This window comes from Phaenicophaeus curvirostris, chromosome 38 (assembly GCF_032191515.1).
Source record: "Phaenicophaeus curvirostris isolate KB17595 chromosome 38, BPBGC_Pcur_1.0, whole genome shotgun sequence".
NCBI lineage: Eukaryota > Metazoa > Chordata > Aves > Cuculiformes > Cuculidae > Phaenicophaeus > Phaenicophaeus curvirostris.
Window position 1 is genome coordinate 2,369,592 of NC_091429.1, and position 19,689 is coordinate 2,389,280.

The 19,689-nt window shown below is 62.7% G+C and overlaps 2 protein-coding genes across 2 annotated transcripts in view; both read right to left on the reverse strand.

The window, feature by feature from the left end:
* Positions 1-21: 21 nt before the first annotated feature.
* ERBB3 (erb-b2 receptor tyrosine kinase 3) overlaps positions 22-19,689 on the reverse strand; it is a 27,963-nt gene continuing 8,295 nt past the window's right edge. The window contains 22 exon segments of the mRNA XM_069879482.1: positions 22-558; positions 2,397-2,655; positions 3,636-3,713; positions 4,787-4,960; positions 5,036-5,133; positions 5,889-6,035; positions 6,117-6,192; positions 6,506-6,661; positions 7,722-7,907; positions 8,759-8,857; positions 8,935-9,054; positions 9,828-9,969; positions 10,802-10,855; positions 10,941-11,095; positions 13,036-13,126; positions 13,550-13,682; positions 14,326-14,525; positions 15,396-15,486; positions 15,589-15,662; positions 15,748-15,868; positions 15,958-16,071; positions 16,182-16,323. Coding sequence (XP_069735583.1) covers positions 50-558; positions 2,397-2,655; positions 3,636-3,713; positions 4,787-4,960; positions 5,036-5,133; positions 5,889-6,035; positions 6,117-6,192; positions 6,506-6,661; positions 7,722-7,907; positions 8,759-8,857; positions 8,935-9,054; positions 9,828-9,969; positions 10,802-10,855; positions 10,941-11,095; positions 13,036-13,126; positions 13,550-13,682; positions 14,326-14,525; positions 15,396-15,486; positions 15,589-15,662; positions 15,748-15,868; positions 15,958-16,071; positions 16,182-16,323 — 3,219 coding nt within the window. The 3' untranslated portion in view covers positions 22-49.
* On the reverse strand, positions 18,126-19,683 carry LOC138732877 (receptor tyrosine-protein kinase erbB-3-like). Its single transcript, XM_069879625.1, has 3 exons — positions 19,612-19,683; positions 19,348-19,534; positions 18,126-18,259 (listed from the first exon to the last, which is right to left on the reverse strand). Exons 1-3 carry the CDS (start codon positions 19,666-19,668, stop codon positions 18,126-18,128), a joined length of 378 nt encoding a protein of 125 aa, XP_069735726.1. The 5' UTR covers positions 19,669-19,683.

The following is a 19,689-nucleotide window of genomic DNA, read 5'->3' on the forward strand; positions in this document are numbered from 1 at the left end:
GAGGGGACATGGGGGGTCTGAGGGGACATGGGGGGGTCTGAGGGGACCCCTATGTCCGCTGGGCATCCGCCTTGGCGAAGAGGCGGCTGTGCCAGTAGTCGGGGTTGTCGAAGGCGCAGTCCGAGGCCTCGAGGCTCCTCAGGGGCTTCATGGCCGGGGTGGGGGGCGCGGGGGGTCCCCGGCAGCCGGGGCATCGCGGGGGCATCAACACGGCTTCCATCTCCTCGTAGCCTTGTTCTTCCACGAGCGAACCGGGGCGCATGTCGGTGTAGCCGTCGTGGCGAGGGGCCCCCGCTTCGAAGCGGGGTGCCGGCCCCCCGCTCACGCTCCCCAGCGAGCGGCTCAGCCGGGGTTGTTTGTTCATGTACTCGTAGTCCTCCTCCTGAGACCCCCGGCCCGCGGCGCCTTCCGAGCCCACCTCCATGTATTCGTAGCCCAACTCCTCCAGCGAGGCCGGACGGGGGGGTTGGGGGGCTGGCGGGGCCCCCCCAGGCCGACGGTTCATGTACTCGTATTCCTCATCCAGCTCCGGCGCTGAGCCCCTCGCGGGGTCCGGCTCTGTGGGATCAGTGGGTGAGACGCCAGCTGAGCCCCCTCCCAGCCCATGAGGATTGTCCCCATTTTGGGTTCACCCCCCCAAAAAAAAAAGATTATGCCCCCCCCTGCCTGAACCCCAACCCTGAATGAATGGGTCCCTAAGACTGGGGATCAGTCCCCCCACCCCCAGAGCCAGGGTCCCCCCACCCTGCAGACACAGGAACCCCCCAACCCTGCAAGGATGAGCCCCCCAACCCTGCAAGGACGAGCCTCCCAACCCTGCAAGGATGAGCCCCCCAACCCTGCAAGGACGAGCCCCCTAACCCTGCAAGGATGAGCCCCCCAACCCTGCAAGGATGAGTCCCCCAACCCTGCAAGATTGAGCCCCCCAACCCTGCAAGGATGAGCCCCCCAACCCTGCAAGATTGAGCCCCCCAACCCTGCAAGGACGAGCCCCCCCACCCTGCATGGACGAGCCCCCCAACCCTGCAAGGTTGAGCCCCCCAACCCTGCAGGTTGAGCCCCCAACCCTGCAAGGATGAGCCCCCTACCCTGCAAGGACGAGCCCCCCAAACCTGCAAGGTTGAGCCCCCCAACCCTGCAAGGATGAGCCCCCCACCCTGCAAGGATGAGCCCCCTAACCCTGCAAAGTTGAGTCCCCCAACCCTGCAAGGACGAGCCTCCCAACCCTGCAAGGATGAGCCCCCCAACCCTGCAAGGACGAGCCCCCTAACCCTGCAAGGATGAGCCCCCCAACCCTGCAAGGATGAGTCCCCCAACCCTGCAAGATTGAGCCCCCCAACCCTGCAAGGATGAGTCCCCCAACCCTGCAAGATTGAGCCCCCCAACCCTGCAAGGACGAGCCCCCCCACCCTGCATGGACGAGCCCCCCAACCCTGCAAGGTTGAGCCCCCCAACCCTGCAGGTTGAGCCCCCAACCCTGCAAGGATGAGCCCCCTACCCTGCAAGGACGAGCCCCCTACCCTGCAAGGACGAGCCTCCCAACCCTGCAAGGACGAGCCCCCTAACCCTGCAAGGACGAGCCCCCCTACCCTGCAAGGACGAGCCCCCTACCCTGCAAGGACGAGCCCCCCAACCCTGCAAGGTTGAGCCCCCCAACCCTGCAAGGACGAGCCCCCTAACCCTGCAAAGTTGAGCCCCCCAACCCTGCAAGGACGAGCCTCCCAACCCTGCAAGGATGAGCCCCCCAACCCTGCAAGGACGAGCCCCCCAACCCTGCAAGGATGAGCCCCCCAACCCTGCAAGGACGAGCCCCCCAACCCTGCAAGGACGAGCCCCCTAACCCTGCAAGGACGAGCCCCCCACCCTGCAAGTTTGAGCCCCCTAACCCTGCAAGGTTGAGCCCCCCAACCCTGCAAGGATGAGCCCCCCACCCCCAGAACCCCAAACCCTGTGGGAATGGGACCCCCCCCCACCCCATGCCTCAAGGATGCAACCCCATGGCTAGGGGAGCCCCCACACCCAGTCCTGCAGGATGGGACCCCCCTACTCTATAGGGATGGGACCCCTATGCCCTGAGGATGGGATCCCCACTCTATAGGGATGGGACCCCCACCCCCTGCCTAGATGGGAACCCCCCCTCTATAGGGATGAGACCCCCCCACTCCATAGGGATGGGACCCCTATGCCCTGAGGATGGGATCCCCGCTCTATAGCGATGGGACCCCCACTTTATAGGGATGGGACCCCCTCCACCCCCAAGAACAGGTTCCCTACAACCCCATGACAGGGGGAGCCCCAAGACCTGGTCTGGCAGGATGGGACCCCCACTTCCCTTTATGGATGGGACCCCCACTCCCCTTTATGGATGGGACCCCCAATTCCCGTGCCCCCCTCACCCCGTGCGGTGCCGTTGGGGCTGACGTAGCCGTTGAGGTCCTCCTCGCTGCCCTCGGATCCGGGGGGCGGGGGGGGGAAGCTCTCCCTTTGGGACAGGTAGGCGCTGTCACCCCTCGAGCGCAGGCTGCGGCAGAGGCTCCCCGCCAGGGACCCCCCCTCGGCCAGGTCCAGCTCTGAGGCTGTACCCCGACCTTCTGACGACTCGGACACTGTCCGGCCCAGTGACTCCTGACGGCTGCGACGCGGTGGCCGGCATCCCTTGGGGGGGGACACAGAGGTGATGGGGGGGCCCCTCTCTGTGCACCCCACAGCCCTCATGCCCGCTGTTCACATCCCATCGCCCCAGCATCTTCTTGTCACCCCTCAACCCCCTGCCCTGGCACCCCATGGTCACCTCCTATAGCCCCCAGCACCCCACAGATACCCCCTTGCCCCCCAGCACCCCTCAACCCCCTGCCCTGGCACCCCATATTCACCTCCCATAGACCTCAACACCTCACAAATGCCCCCTTGCTCTCCAGCACCCCCCACCCCCCCTGCCCTGGCACCCCATATTCCCCTCCCATAGCCCCCCAACACCCCAGAGACACCCCATATTCCCCTCCCATAGCCCCCCAACACCCCAGAGACACCCCCTCGCCCCCCAGCACCCCTCAACCCCCTACCATAACACCCCAGATTTGCCTCCCATAGAGCCCCAGCACCCCCATCCCCAGCAACCCTTGCCCCACCCCTCCACCCTGGCACCCCATATTCACCTCCGGTAGCCCCCCAACACGCCACAGACACCCCCTTGCCCCCCCCTGCCCCCCCAGCACCCCATATTTGCCTCCCATAGAGCCCTAGCACCCCACAGACCCCCCCTTGCCCCCCAGCACCCCTCAACCCCCTGCTCTGGCACCTCATATTCGACTCCCACAGCCCCCCAGCATCCCATAGCTACCCCCTTGCCCCCTAACACCCCTCACCCCCCGCAACCCTGGCACCCCACGGTCACCTCCCACAGCCCCCCAACACCCCAGAGACACCCCCTCGCCCCCCAGCACCCCTCAACCCCCTACCACGACACCCCATATTCCCCTCCCACAGCCCCTCAGCACCCTAGAGACACCCCCTCAGCCCCCAACACCCCTCACCCCCCCTGCTCTGGCACCCCATATTTGCCTCCCATAGCCTCCCAGCACCCCCCAGACACCCCCTGAGCCCCCCCAGCCCCCCTTTTCTACCCCCTGCCCCACGGGTACCTGGCGGGCGCTGCCGAGCCCGGGCTGGTTCATGGGGATGTATCCTGCTGGGGGGCTGAGCAGGCTGGGGCTCTGCAGGGGAACGGGGGGGTGAGCCCCCAGTGGGGGGACACAGGGACCCCCTGCCCCACCCCCTGCCCCATCCCAGGACCCCGTGCCCCATATCATACCCAGGACCTCATAACATCTCCTAGGACCCCCTGCCCCACATCCCACCCAGGACCCTGTGCCATCTTCTGGGACCTTGTGCCACCTTCAGGGATCCTGCGCCCCACATTCTACCCCATCCCAGGACCCCGTGCCCCATATATTACCCAGGACCTCATAACATCTCCTAGGACCCCGTGCCCCACATCCCAACCAGGACCCCGTGCCATCTTCTGGGACCTTGTGCCACCTCCAGGGATCCTGCGCCCCACATTCTACCCCATCCTAGGACCCTGTGCCCCACGTTCTGCCCCGTTCCAGGACCCCGCGCCCCATATCGTACCCAGAACCTCATAATATCTCCTAGGACCCCGTGCCCCACATCTCATCTAGGACCTTGTGCCATCTTCTAGGACCTTGTGCCACCTTCAGGGATCCTGCGCCCCACATTCTACACCATCCCAGGACCCCATGCCCCATATATTACCCAGGACCTCATGACATCCCCTAGGACCCCGTGCCCCACATCCTACCCAGGACCCTGTGCCATCTTCTGGGACCTTGTGCCACCTTCAGGGATCCTGCGCCCCACATTCTACCCCATTCTAGGACCCCCTGCCCCACCCCCTGTCCCATCCCAGGACCCCATGCCCCATATCGTACCCAGGACCTCATGACATCTCCTGGGACCCCCTGCCCCACATCCTACCCAGGACCCTGTGCCATCTTCTAGGACCTTGTACCATCTTCTAGGACCTTGTGTCACCTCCAGGGATCCTGCCCCCCACATCCTGCCCCATCCCAGGACCCCGTGCCCCATATATTACCCATAACATCTCCTAGGACCCCCTGCCCCACACCCTGCCCCATCCCGGGACCCCGTGCCCCATCTCATATCCAGGACCTCATAACATCTCCAGGGACCCCGTTCCCCACCCCCTGCCCCATGCCAGGAGCAGCCCCCAAGCCCTCAGACCCGGGGGGCAGAGGGGTCTCACCCGGGCGCAGCTGCCCCGGGGGCGCGGGGGGTAGAGCCTGGTGGTGGCGAGGCCGAAGGAGGCGTCCAGCTCTTCCTCCTCGTCCTCCTCGTCCAGCTCCAGCGTCTCCATGTCATCCAGCTCCTTGTCGCTGAGGGTGGGGGGCTCGGCGGGCGAGGTGGCCCCGCTCTCCTGCTGCGGGGACGGTGTCACGGGTGGCAGGGCTGGGACAGGGGACAAGGGGTGGTGGTGGTGGGGGGTGACGCTTACCTTGATCACCAGGTAGCGCGGGGGGTCGCGGGCCATGCGCGTGAACTCGTTCGCCAGCTCCTTGAAGGTGGGACGGATGTTCTCATCGATCATCCAGCCTGGGGGACACGGGGACACGATGGGGACGGGCACAGGGATGGGGACAGAGATAGGGACACGGATGGGGACACTGGGACCTGGCCCTGGGGATGGGGACAGGGATGGGGACACGAGGATGGGATGGGGCCAGGGATACGGATATGGCCCGAGGATGGGGACAGCGATGGGGACATGGGAATGGGATGGGGACAGTGATGGGGACACTGGGACCTGGCCCTGGGGATGGGGACAGCAGTGGGTACATGGGGATGGGATGGGGACAGGGATGGGGACAATGGGATCTGGCCCTGGGGATGGGGAAGTGGGGATGGGATGGGGACAGGGATAGGGACACAGCCATGGGATGGGGACAGGGATGGGGACATAGGGATGGGATGGGGACAGGGATAGGGACACGGTCATGGGATGGGGACAGTGATGAGGACATGGGTATGGGATGGGGATGGGGACATGCGGATGGGATGGGGGCAGGGATGGGGACACTGGGATCTGGCCCTGGGGATGGGGACAGGGATGGGGAAGTGGGGATGGGATGGGGACAGGGATAGGGACATGGGGATGGGTTGGGGACAGGGATGTGGCAAATAAGCTGGGGGTCCTGGTCTTGGGGTGCAGGCAGATGAGGTTGGATGGGGATTTCTGGACAAGAAGGACCCCAGATGGAGACAGGACCAGGTCCCTCCTCAGAGCCGGGGAAAGGGACAGGGCTGGGGACAGGAGCAGGACCCTCCCCAGGGCGATGCCCCCCACTCACACTTCACCATGACCATGTAGACGTCGATGGTGCAGATCTGGGGCTGCGAGAGCCGCTCGCCCTTCTCCAGCAGGTCGGGCACCTCGGCCAGGCGGATCCCGGCATAGGGCTCGGCGCCGAACGTCATCATCTCCCAGAGCGTCACCCCTGCGGGGACAGTCCCCGTGAGCCCCGGGGAGCTGAAGGGAGGGCCAGGAGGACAGGGGGGAGTTGGGGGTCGGGACTCACCGTAGCTCCAGACGTCGCTCTGGTGCGTGTACTTCCCAAAGTGGATGCTCTCCAAGGCCATCCACTTGATGGGCGTCTGCGGGGAAAACCGGGGTGCAGGGGGTGCGGATGGGTCAGGAATGGGGGGGTCAGACACCCCCTGGGGTGGGGATGGGGCAGCGGTGGAGACCCCATCCCTGGGGGGTGGTTAAAATCCATGGGGACGTGGTGCTTGGGGACAGGGTTTGGTGATGGGGTTGGAAATTCTGGGTTTTTTGATTGGACTCAACGAGCTTAAATTGTTTTCCGACCTCAACGATTCTGCGATCCTGAGGTGCTGGGGGCACGGAGAGGAGGGGGTGCCCCACGGCACAGGGAGGGGGACACGGGGGTCCCTGTCAGGTGCCCACCTTGACCTCGTTGTAGAAATATTTCTTGTCGTCGGGGTAGAGGAGGTCGGCGATGCCGAAATCGGACACCTGGGCTTGGCTGGGAGACTTGAGCAGCACATTGCGGGCGGCCAGGTTGCGATGCACCATGCGATGCTCCTCCAGGTAGTACATGCCCTGGGGGGCAGGGGGTTAAATGGGGCTGGGGGAGGACATGGGGGCACCAGCCACCACCCCAGGGCCTGATCCAGTGGGATCATAGAATCACTAGGTTGGAAAATACCCATCGGATCATCAAATCCAACCATTCCCATCAATCACTAACCCATGGCCCTCAGCACCTCGTCCACCCGGCCCTTAAACCCCTCCAGGGAAGGGGACTCAACCACCTCCCTGGGCAGCCTCGGACAGGGACCAATGACCCTTTCCATGAAAATCCTTTTCCTGAAGTTCAGCCTGAACCTCTCCTTATGGAGCTTGAGGCCATTCCCTCTCGTCCTGTCCCCTGTCCCTTGGGAGAAGAGCCCAGCTCCCTCCTCTCCACAACCTCCTCTCAGGGAGTTGCAGAGAGCAATGAGGTCTCCCCTCAGCCTCCTCTTCTCCAGCCTAAACACCCCCAGCTCTCTCAGACGCTCCTCTTCTTCTCCAGCCCCCTCACCAGCTTCCTTGCTCTTCTCTGGACTCGCTCCAGAGCCTCAACATCCTTCTTGTGGGGAGGGCCCAGAACTGACCCCAGGATTTGAGGAGCGGTCTCCCCAGGGCCGAGGCCAGAGGGAGAAGAACCTCCCTGGCCCTGCTGGCCACGCCGGGTCTGATCCAAGCCAAGATGCCTTTGGCCTTCTTGGCCCCCTGGGCCCCTGCTGGCTCCTGTTCAACCAACCCCCCCAGGTCCTTCTCCTCCAGGCACTTTCCAGCCAGACTTCTCCTAGGCTGGAGCTGCTCAGGGTTGTTGTGCCCCAAGGGCAGGACCTGGCGTTTGGCCTCATTAAACCTCATCCCATTGGTCTCAGCCCATGGATCCAGCCTGTTCAGATCCCTTTGGAGCCTCCCGACCCTCCAGCAGATCCAGCTTCCACCCAGCTTAGTGTCCTCCCCAAACTTGCTCAGGGTGCCCTCGATGCATTCATCCAGCTCATTGACATAGACACTGAACAGGGCTGGAGCCACCACTGAGCCCTGGGGACACCACTTGGAAGGCTCTTTCCAACCCAAACTAGTCGATGAGTCTACGACTCACCTTGGCCACCTGGACACACCAGTTGAGCAGGAGCTGGGGGCTGATGGTGTCGCGGTTCTTGCGGACGTAGTCGAGGAGGGAGCCCAGTGGCAGGAGCTGCGTCACCAGCTGGAGCTGCGGCCCGGGGCAAATGCCCAGCAGCCGCACGATGTACGCGTGGTCCAGGCTGCCGATGGCCAACATGTGCTGCGGGGACAGCGTCAGACGAGACCCCCAAGCCCAGGGGGGCAGGATCGGGTCCCCATGTGTCCCCAGCCCTGCCCCGTGCCCATTCCCAGGGCAAGGTCCTGCTCCTGTCCCCATTCCTGGGGAGGTCCTGCTCCTGTCCCCATCCCTGGGGAGGTCCTAGTCTTGTCCCCATCCCCAAGGAGACTCCTGCTCTTATCCCCAGCCCTGTTCCCAGCCCTGTCCCCAGCCCTGGAGAGACTCCTGGTTCTGTCTTCATCCCTGCCACCATCCCTGGGAGATCCTAGACCTGTCCCCATCCCTGTCTTCATCCTCAGGGAGACTCCTGGTTCTGTCTCCATCCCTGTCCTCATTCCCAGGGACTCCCGGTCCTGTCCCCAGCCTTGTCCCCATACCTGGGGAGGTTCTGGTCCTGTCCCCATCCCCAAGGAGACTTCTGCTCCTGTCCTCATCCCTGTCCTCATCCCTAGGGAGGTCCTGGATCTGTCTCCATCCCTGTCCTCATCCCCAAGGGGACTTCTGCTCCTGTTCCCAGCCCTGTCCCCAGCCCTGGAGAGACTCTTGGTTCTGTCTCCATCCCTGTCCCCATTCCTGGGGAGATCCTGGACCTGTCCCCATTCCCAGGGAGGCTCCTGGTTCTGTCCCCATCCCTGGGGAGATCCCGGTCCTGACTCCATCCTTGTCCCCATCCCTAGTGAGGGTCCTGGTGGGGTCCCCATCCCCATCCCTGGGGCAGGTCCTGCTCCTGTCCCCATCTGGGCTCCTTCTGCACCCCAAAGAAGCCCCAGGAGAGACCCCCAGGTTCAGACTGGGACCCCCAACTCCCATCCCATCCCCTGCTCTGGACTCACATCGGTGACGGCGTGGAAGGACTGCTGCCCGCTCCAGTCCTGGATCACCTTGATGCTCACCGGGATCTTGATGGAGTCCCCGTCAGGGATCCAGATTCCCTGGTGGATGTGATGGCCCCGTGAGCACCGTGTCCAGCCCCAGACGGGACCCTCACCACCCCGAGCCCCCCCCTCACCTTGTGCACCGTCCCGAAGACACCGGAGCCCAGCACCTTCAGCCGCTTCAGCTCCGTCTCCTTGAAGATGCGGGCCAGCACCTTGTTGGCTTTTTCACTGGGATCCAGCGGCTCCAGGCTCTGCCGGGTGGGAGGAGGAGATGGGGATGTGGGATGGGTGGGGGTGGAGATGTGGGATGGGTGGAGATGGGGATGGAGATGGAGACGTGGGATGGATGGGGATGGAGATAGAGACGTGGGATGGATAGGATGGAGATGGAGGATGGATGGGATGGAGATGTGGGATGGATGGGATGGAGATGTGGGATGGATGGGATGGAGATGTGGGATGGATGGGGATGGAGATGGGGGATGTGTGAAGATGTGGATAGAGATGTGGGATACATGGAGATGTGGGATGCATGGAAACATGGGATGGATGGGGATGGAGATGTGGGATGGATGGGATGGAGATGGAGATGTGGGATGGATGGGGATGGAGATGGGGGATGCGTGAAGATGTGGATAGAGATGTGGGATACACGGAGACATGGGATGGATGGGGATGGAGATGTGGGATGGATGGAGATGGAGACATGGGATGAATGGAGATGGAGACGTTGAATGGATGGGGATGAAGATGGAGATATGGATGGATGGGGATGCAGATGGATATGTGGGATGGATGGAGATGGAGACATGGGATGAATGGAAATGGAGACGTGGGATGGATGGGCATGAAGATGGAGACATGGAATGAATGAGGATGGAGATGGAGAAGACTGGGGCTGGGGACAGGGCTGGGTCCACCCTCCTCCCCGTTTTCAATCCCCTTCCTCCTGGTGGCCTCAGGTGTCCCTGGCTCCAGCCCAGCTCCCAGGACAGCGGCACCCCCTCCCGGCTGCGCCACTCACCTCCCCCCTCTCCAGGTAGCGCCGCATTGCCCGCTTCTTCTGGATCTTCTTGCCGCGCCAGTAGAGCAGAGCCAGGAGGACACAGGAGCATGAGAGGAAGAGCCCCACAACCACCATCACCGCGATCACCGTCGATGCTTTCCTGGAGGGGGGAGGAGGCTGGGGCTCAACCGAGGGGCAGGTGGCACCTCAACAATGGGGCAGGTGGCACCTCAACCGTGGAGCAGGTGGCACCCTAACTGTGGGGTAGGTGGTGCCTCAACTGAGGGGCAGGTGGCTCCTCAACTTTGGAGCATGTGGCACTCCAACCATGGAGCAGGTGGCACCTCAACCGAGCGGCACGTGGCACCTCAACTGAGGGGCAGGTGGCATCTCAACTGAGGGGCAGGTGGCACCTCAACTGAGGGGCAGGTGGTACCTCAACTGTGGAGCATGTGGCATTCCAACCATGGAGCAGGTAGCACCTCAACCGAGGGGCAGGTGGCACCTCAACCATGGAGCATGTGGCATCCCAACCATGGAGCAGGTGGCACCTCAACCAGGGGGAAGGTGGCACCTCAACCATGGAGCAGGTGGCACCCTAACAGTGGGGCAGGTGGCACCTCAACCGAGGGGCAGGTGGCACCTCAACCATGGAGCAGGTGGCACCCTAACTGTGGGGTAGGTGGCATCTCAACTAGAGGGGCAGGTGGCACCTCAACCGTGGGCAGGTGGCACCTCAACTGTGGGGCAGGTGGCACCTCAACCATGGGGCAGGTGGCACCTCCACTGTGGGGCAGGTGGTACCCCAACCATGGGGCAGGTGGCACCTCAACCGAGGGGTAGGTGGCACCTCAACCATGGGGCAGGTGGCACCGAGGGGCAGGTGGCACCTCAACTGTGGGGCAGGTGGCACCGAGGGGCAGGTGGCACCTCAACCATGGGGCGGGTGGCACCGAGGGGCAGGTGGCACCTCAACCGAGGGGCCGCGGTACCTGGAGACGGGCAGGGCATCCCCCAGGCAGTCGCGCAGCAGCGGCCCCAGGCACCTGCGGGGATGGAGCTGCGGTTGAGCCGGGTCTCGGGGTCCCCCGGGGTGACCGGAGCGGGTTCCCCGGTGCCCACCGCACGCACCCGTGGGTGCAGTTCTCGTGGCAGGGCCGGCACTCGCGGCTGGCGTCGGGGTATTTGTAGATGGGGCCGCGCTCGCCCAGGACGCCGTCGGGGCAGCGCTCCACGCAGTGGGGGCCGTCGCGGAAGTGGGCGCAGCGGGTGCAGGTGTCGGCGCCCTGCGGGGCGAGACGGGGCGAGGGGCATCACCGATGGCACCGGCAGCGCCAACGCCGGCTCCGGCGGCAGCCGCTGAGCCCACACCTGGATGGAGCCGGCGCCAACGCCGCGCCAAAGCCCGGTGGAACCGGCTACGAGCTGCACCGAGCGCACGCCAAGATTTACTGGTCGGACTCGATGAGCCGGTGGGTCTTTTCCAACCGGGTGATTCTAGGATTCTAAACTGAGACCCGCAGCAACCCTACATCAAGCCCACACCGAGCCTGCACCAAACCTCATGCCAACCCCACACCAACCCCACACCGAGCCCGCACCGAGTCCCATGCCAACCCCACACCGAGCTCATACTGAGCCCACACCAAGCCCACCCTAACCTCACACCGAGCTCATACCGAGCCCACACCAAACCCACCCTAACCTCACACCAACCCCGCACCGAGCCTGCACCAAGTCCCATGCCAACCCCACACCGAGCTCATACCAACCCCACACTGAGCTCATACCGAGCCCACACTGAGCCCACCCTAACCCCACACCAACCCCACACCGAGCCCGCACCAAGTCCCATGCCAACCCCACACCGAGCTCATACTGAGCCCACACCGAGCCCACCCTAACCCCACGCCAACCCCACACCAACCCCACACTGAGCCCACACCGAGTCCCATGCCAACCCCACACCGAGCTCATACCGAGCCCACACAAACCCCACACCAACCCCACACCAACCCCACACTGAGCCTGCACCGAATCCCACGCCAACCCCACACCGAGCTCATACCGAGCCCACACTGAGCCCACCCTAACCCTACATCAACCCCACACTGAGTCCACATTGAGCCTGCACCAAGCCCCACACCAACCCCACACTGAGCCCGCACCGAGTCCCATGCCAACCCCACACCGAGCTCATACCGAGCCCACACCAAGCCCACCCTAACCCCACACCGAGTCCCATGCCAACCCCACACTGAGCTCATACCAAGCCCACACCAACCCCGCACCGAGCCTGCACCAAGTCCCATGCCAATCCCACACCGAGCTCATACCAACCCCACACCGAGCTCATACCGAGCCCACACCGAGCCCACCCTAACCCCACACCAACCCCACACCGAGCCTGCACCGAGTCCCATGCCAACCCCACACCGAGGTCATACCGAGCCCACACCGAGCCCACCCTAACCCCACACCAACCCCACACCGAGCCTGCACCGAGTCCCATGCCAACCCCACACCGAGGTCATACCGAGCCCACACCGAGCCCACCCTAACCCCACACCAACCCCACGCTGAGCTCATAGAGCCCACACTGAGCCCACACCAAGCCCACCCTAACCCCACACCGAGCCCGCACCGTGTCCCATGCCAACCCCACACTGAGCTCATACAGAGCCCACACTGAGCCCACCCTAACCCCACAAGAACCCTACACCAAGCCCACACTGAGGCTGCACCAAGCCCCAAGCCAACCCCACACCAACCCCACACCGAGCTCATACCAAGCCCACACCGAGTCCCATGCCAACCCCACACTGAGCTCATACTGAGCCCACACCGAGCCCACCCTAACCCCACACCAACCCCACACCGAGCTCATACCAAGCCCACACTGAGCCCACACCAAGCTCATACCAAGCCTTTACCAAGCCTGCACCAAGCCCCACGTCAACCCTACATCAAGCCCACACCGCTCCTGCTCCGAGCCCCACGTCAACCCTACATCAAGCCCACACCGCTCCTGCTCCAAGCCCCACGTCAACCCTACATCAAGCCCACACTGATCCTGATCCGAGCCCCACGTCAACCCTACATCAAGCCCACACTGATCCTGCACCAAACCCCGTGCCAACCCCACACCGAGCTCACATCAAGCCCACACCGAGCTCATACCAAGCCCCACACCGAGCCCCACACCGAGCCCACACCGAGCTCGTACCGAGCCGTTGCAGGTGACGTTGCCCTCGATGCGCTCGCACTCGGGGTGGCACTCGAAGCACTCACCCCCCTCAGCGAACTCCCGCGTCTCCCTGTGGAACAAGAGGGTGTCACCCACCCCCACCTCCCAGTCCCCACCAGTGCCCACCCCAGTGTCCCAGTCCCCACCAGTGCCCACCCTTCATCCCTCTCCACCTCTTTCCCATTCCCAGCACCCATCCCACCGCAGGACTGATCCCACCAGGGTCCATCTCACCCCAGGACTGACACCACCAGGGTCCATCCCCCCTGATGCCCTTCATAGGGTCCATCCCACCCCAGGACTGATCCCACCAGGGTCCATCCCCCCTGATGCCCCCCTAGGATCCATCCCACCTCAGTGCTGACCCCACGCACCCACCTGGGCTCAACCCTCCTCCCCGTGGCCAAGCGGGCACCGATCTCCTTCTGTTTCCCACCCCAGGGCCCCCCACCCCGATCTCTCCACGGCTCCCACCCAGGATTGTCCTCCTCACCCCTGGGTGAAGTGGCAGCTGGGGACGCAGACGCCGCGCCGGCTGTAGTGGCGGCAGGACAGACACTGCGTGGGGCCAGGACCCCAGCAGCCCTCGGCCGAGCAGAGAACGTCACACACCTTCCCCTCTTGCTCTGCAGGATGGATGGGAGCTCAACGTGGAATCATGGAATCACCAGGTTGGAAAAGATCTTTTGGATCATCAAGTCCAACCATTCCCATCTGACAGGGAGAGGATTGAGTCCCCTTCCCTGGAGGGGTTTAAGGGATGGGTGGACGAGGTGCTGAGGGACATGGGATAGTGATTGATGGGAATGGTTGGACTCGATGATCTGATGGGTCTTTTCCAACCTGGTGAGTCTATGATTCTATGATTGACACCAAACCACGTCCTTGAGCATCTCGACTCCCCATCTTTTAAACCCCTCCAGGGATGGGAACTCCACCACCTCCCTGCGCAGCTTCTACCAGTGCCTGATGACCCTTTTGGTGAAAACTTTCTTCCTGATGTCCAGCCTGAACCCTGGTGGAGCTTGAGGCCATTCCCTCTCGTCCTGTCCCCTGTCCCTTGGGAGAAGAGCCCAGCTCCCTCCTCTCCACAACCTCCTCTCAGGGAGTTGCAGAGAGCAATGAGGTCTCCCCTCAGCCTCCTCTTCTCCAGGCTAAACACCCCCAGCTCCCTCAGCAGCTCCTCATAAGACGTGGAGCTCGTGGTTGGTGCCCTCAGACCATGGGGGTCCCAGAGCCCCCGTCCCCCCCATCTCCAGCCCCACTCACGGCACTTGCTGCGCGGTTTGTTGTTGCGGAACTCGAGGTCGGCGCGGCGGCGGCTGAGCGCGGCCCATTGCACCGTGTGCAGGTAGCAGAGCCGGCGGTTCTCGGTGATGTAGACCCTGCCGGCGCTCACCTCCCGCAGCGAGCGCAGCCCCAGAGACGTCACGTTCTCGTTCTTCATGATCAGCAGCGAGAAACCCCGGCTGCACGGAGAGAGAGGATGGGGTGGGAGATGATGGGGTGGGAGACGATGAGATGGGAGTTGATGGGGTGGGAGTTGATGGGGTGGGAGTTGATAGGATGGGAGTTGATAGGATGGGAGACGGTGAGATGGGATGGAGATAGGATGGGAGTTGATAGGATGGGAGACAATGAGATGGGATGGGATGGGATGGGATGGGATGGGATGAGATGGAGATGGAGATGGAGATGGAGATGGGATGGAGATGGGATGGAGATGGGATGGAATGGGATGGAATGGGATGGGATGGAGATGGGATGGAGATGGAGATGGAGATGGAGATGGGATGGGATGGGATGGGATGGAGATGGAGATGGAGATGGAGATGGAGATGGAGATGGAGATGGGATGGAGATGGGATGGGATGGGATGGAGATGGGATGGGAGGATGCAAAGAATTGGTGACGATAGGGGGATGAAGGGATGGAGGATGATGATGGGATGCAGGGTTGGGGTCGATGAGATGGGGATGCAAGGAATGAGTGATGACAGGGTGATGGAGGGATGGGGAATGATGGGATGGGGATGATGGGAGGATGCAAAGAATTGGTGACAATAGGGGGATGAAGGGATGGAGGATGATGGTGGGATGCAGGGATGGGGAACAGGGACAACGAGGGGGAAGCAGGGACAGGGGATCATGAGTTGGGGATGAAGGGATGGAGGATGATGGTGGGATGCAGGGATGGGGAACAGGGACAATGAGGGGGAAGCAGGGACAGGGGATCATGAGTTGGGGATGAAGGGATGGAGGAGGAGGATGAGGAATGAAGGGACAAGGGGGGGATGCAGGGAATGGGGATGATGGTGGGATGCAGGGCCAGGGTCTCACTTGTAAAGGCTCCGTCCCCCGATGGTGACGAGGTTGGAGAAGACACTGAAGTTGTTCATGTCCTTGGGCCAGGACTGGATGTTCAGGTACCCTGAGAGGGGGGGGTCAGGGACATCGGGGGTTGGCTCAGGGCAGCTCCTGGGTGTCCTGGGGGGGGGGGGGTGTCCCACTGTCCCCCAGCCCTGCTGCTCACCCGTGATCTCCCGCACCGTCCGGAAGACGTTCAGCTTCTCGGGATCCAGAGCTGAGATGTTGCGCCAGGGATCCCTGCGGAGCCAGAGGTGTCAGCCAGGAGCAAGGGGGGCTGCCCCCCATCACCCCCCCACCCCCTGATCTCCCCCTTATCCCTCACCCCTCCAGGCCGGTGATGAGGAAATCCAGGTTGCCCAGGATCTTGGTGCAGTTGATGAAGGTGTCGATGTTGCTGGAGTCCACGGTTTGGTATTTGCTGCCGGTGCCGGTGCCCTCGCAGGCTGCGGGGTGGAAACACGGTTGGGAGGGCTCATCCTGCAGCTTCCAGCCCCCCCCCGAACCCCCAATCCCTGGACCCCCAACCCCTTACCCTTGGGACACAGCCCCGAGCACGGCTCGCACATCTTCAACCCGTTCTTCTCCACCTCCATCTTATCGTTGGGGCAGGCGCGCACGCAGGAGCTCTGGTCCACCACGAAGTTGTCTACAAAGAGACCCTCACGGTTAGATCCTGGACCCCCTCGCTTTTGTCTCATTGCACCCCCAGACCCCCCCCTTTTTCCCCCCACCCCAAAACCCTGAGTCCTGGCTCACGCGGGCAGCTCCGGACGCAGATGCCCCCGTACTGGTACTTGGTGTCGGGGTTGGGTTCCAACTGGAAGGTGAGTTTGTTGTAGATGAGGGGCTGGGGACACAGCGGGACGCAGGCGCCGCTGTCGTTGAAGTGGCGGCAGGCCTGCGGGACAGACAGACGGACACACAGACAGACAGACAGACAGATAGACAGGGTGAGAGGAGACCCAGCAACACAAACAGACGCAAGGATGCAAGGATGCTTCTCGCCTCCCACAGAGAGCGCAGCCCTGAACCGGTCCCAGGGAGCTGGAGGTGGCTCCCATCGCAGGGACAGACAGACACACGGACAGGCAGACACCTCTCCCCTCCCAGACCCACTGAGGGGACGTGGATGAGGCCTTTCCCCGCAGAGGGCGGACAGACGGACACAGGGATGGATGGATGGATGGATGGATGGATGGAAGGATGGAAGGATGGATGGATGGAAGGAAGGAAGGATGGATGGAAGGATGGATGGATGGATGATGGACACAGGGATGAATGGATGGATGGATGGACGGACACAGGGATGAATGGATGGATGGATGGAAGGATGGATGGATGGATGGATGGATGGATGGAAGGAAGGATGGATGATGGACACAGGGATGAATGGATGGATGGATGAATGAATGGATGGATGGATGGACAGACACGGGGATGGACGGACACAGGGAGGGATGGACGGACACAGGGAGGGATGGACGGACACAGGGAGGGAGGGATGGATGGATGGATGGATGGATGGATGGATGGATGGACGGACACAGGGATGGATGGACACAGGGAGGGAAGGAGGGAGGGATGATTGGACGGATGGATGGATGGATGGATGGATGGATGGATGGATGGATGGATGGAAGGAAGGATGGATGATGGACACAGGGATGAATGGATGGATGGATGAATGAATGGATGGATGGATGGACAGACACGGGGATGGACGGACACAGGGAGGGATGGACGGACACAGGGAGGGATGGACGGACACAGGGAGGGAGGGATGGATGGATGGATGGATGGATGGATGGATGGATGGACGGACACAGGGATGGATGGACACAGGGAGGGAAGGAGGGAGGGATGATTGGACGGATGGATGGATGGATGGATGGATGGATGGATGGAGACAATGGTGATGGATGGATGGATGGATGGATGGATGGATGGATGGAGACAATGGTGATGGATGGATGGATGGATGGATGGATGAATGGATGGAGACAATGGTGATGGATGGATGGATGGATGGATGGATGGATGGATGGAGACAATGGTGATGGATGGATGGATGGATGGATGGATGGATGGATGGATGGAGACAATGGTGATGGATGGATGGATGGATGATGGATGGAGACAATGGTGATGGATGGATGGATGGATGATGGATGGATGGATGGATGGATGGATGGAGACAATGGTGATGGAATGGATGGATGGATGCCTGCAGCGGGCAGATAGATGGACGCACAACTGGACGGACCACGACACAGGTGGGTGGACAGACCGGGGGATGGATGGGACAGACAGACAGACAGGGTGGGAGCTGACATACGAAGCAGTGTGTCTGGAGGGGCCCGGTGCAGCCGCCGGCGCACTCCTCGTGGCAGCACTCGTTGGGGGCCCTCCCGAAGCAGCGCCCGTTGCACTGGGGGGCGCAGATCGTCTTCGTCACTGCGGGGAGGGGGCATCAGACTTATTTTTTGGGGGGGACACACCAAACCCCCCCTTCTCCATCCCCCCCCGAGCCCCCAGACCCCCCCCCCGGTACCCACATTTCTGACAATCCCCAGGACCAGGGCCCCAGCAGTGGCCACCGCAGCTCTCGTGACACGGAGGACCTGGGTGGGACGCTAGCAGTGGGGTCACCCCCAAAATCATGGGGTGTCCCCCCTCCCCAAACTCCTCTGAGCCCCCCCCTCACGCACAAGCCTTGCCATTGTCCCCCACCGCGGGCTCCAGGCTGGGGTCCCGCATGATGTCCCGCCACTCCACCGTGTCCACGTGGCAGAGCTGGGCGTTCTTCTCGATGTAAACGCCACCAGCCAGGATCTCTGGGGAGGGGGGGACCATGGGGTTGTGGCCCCCGCGATGACCACCACGGGGACCACATAGGGCAGATGGCACCGCGAGGGGAGGGGGGTGAATAGGGAGGTGGCACCCGGTCTGGGATGGGGACTACTGGGAGGGTGGCACTGGAAAGGGATGGAGACCATGGGGAGGTGGCACCAGTTTGGGATGGGGACCTGGGCAGGTGGCACTGGAATGGGATGGAGACCATGGGAAGATGGCACCAGGTTGGGATGGGGACATGGCACTGGAACAGGATGGAAATCATGGTGGCACTGGAATGGGATGGAGATCATGGGGTGGTGGCACCAGGTTGGGATGGGGACCATGGGGAAGTGGCATTGGAATGAGATGGGGACTACTGGGAGGTGGCACTGGAAAAGGATGGAGACCATGGGGAGGTGGCACCAGTTTGGGATGGGGATATGGCACTGGAATGGGATGGAGACTGTGGGGAGGTGGCACCAGTCTGGGATGGGGACCATGGGGAGGTGGCACTGGAACAGGATTGTGACCATGGGGAGGTGGCACTGGAACGGGATGGGGACTACTGGGAGGTGGCACTGGAATGGGATGGAGACCATGGGGACAGCATTGCTCTGGGATGGGGACCATGGGGAGGTGGCACTGGAAAAGGATGGAGACCGTGGGGAGGTGGCACCAGTTTGGAATGGGGATGTGGCACTGGTCTGGGATGGAGACCATGGGGTGGTGGCATTGGAAAAGGATGGAGACCACGGGGAGGTGATACCAGTTTGAGATGAGGACCATGGGGAGGTGGCACCAGTTTGGGGTGGAGAGGTGGCACTGGAATGGGATGGAGACCATGGGGAGGTGGCACCAGTCTGGGATGGGGACCATGGGGAAGTGGCACCAGTCTGGGATGGGGACCTGGGGAGGTGGCACCAGTTTGGGATGGGGATATGGCACTGGAATGGGACGGAGACCATGGGGAGGTGGCACCAGTCTGGGATGGGGACCTGGGGAGGTGGCACTGGTCCGGTACGTGGTCCATGGGGAGGTGGCACCAGCCTGGGATGGAGACCACTGGGACTCCGGAATGGGGTCCCACCTGTGAGCTGGTTGAGGCCGAGCTGGCGCAGCGCGTGGGTGGTGTTGGGGTTGTAGTTGAGGAGCACGAAGAGCGCGTACTTCTCCTCGTAGAACTGCGTCCCGCGGATGACGCGCAGGTTCTGCAGCGGCAACGAGGCGAAGACGTTCATGGCGATCAGGATGTAGCCCGTCACCTCCCGGATGGTCTGTGGGGCGGTGGGAAAAGTCACCTCGGTGTCCCCCACTTGTCCCCTCCATGTCCCCTTGTCCCCCCCGAGCTCACCTGAAGGAAGGAGAGGTCCTGCGTGTGGTCGATGAGGACGATCTCCAGGTTGCCCATGACGATCTCGCAGTTGTTGTA

Bases quoted from the DNA above. Each gene is read 5' to 3' on its own strand.
- LOC138732877 (XM_069879625.1), bottom strand. From the start codon at position 19,668: ATGGGCAACCTGGAGATCGTCCTCATCGACCACACGCAGGACCTCTCC. The intron at 19,535-19,611 runs GTGAGCTCGGGG...ACCGCCCCACAG, and splicing joins AGGACCTCTCCTTCCTTCAG to ACCATCCGGGAGGTGACGGG. The intron at 18,260-19,347 runs GTGGGACCCCAT...CCCCCTCCCCAG, and splicing joins CGGCCTCAACCAGCTCACAG to AGATCCTGGCTGGTGGCGTT.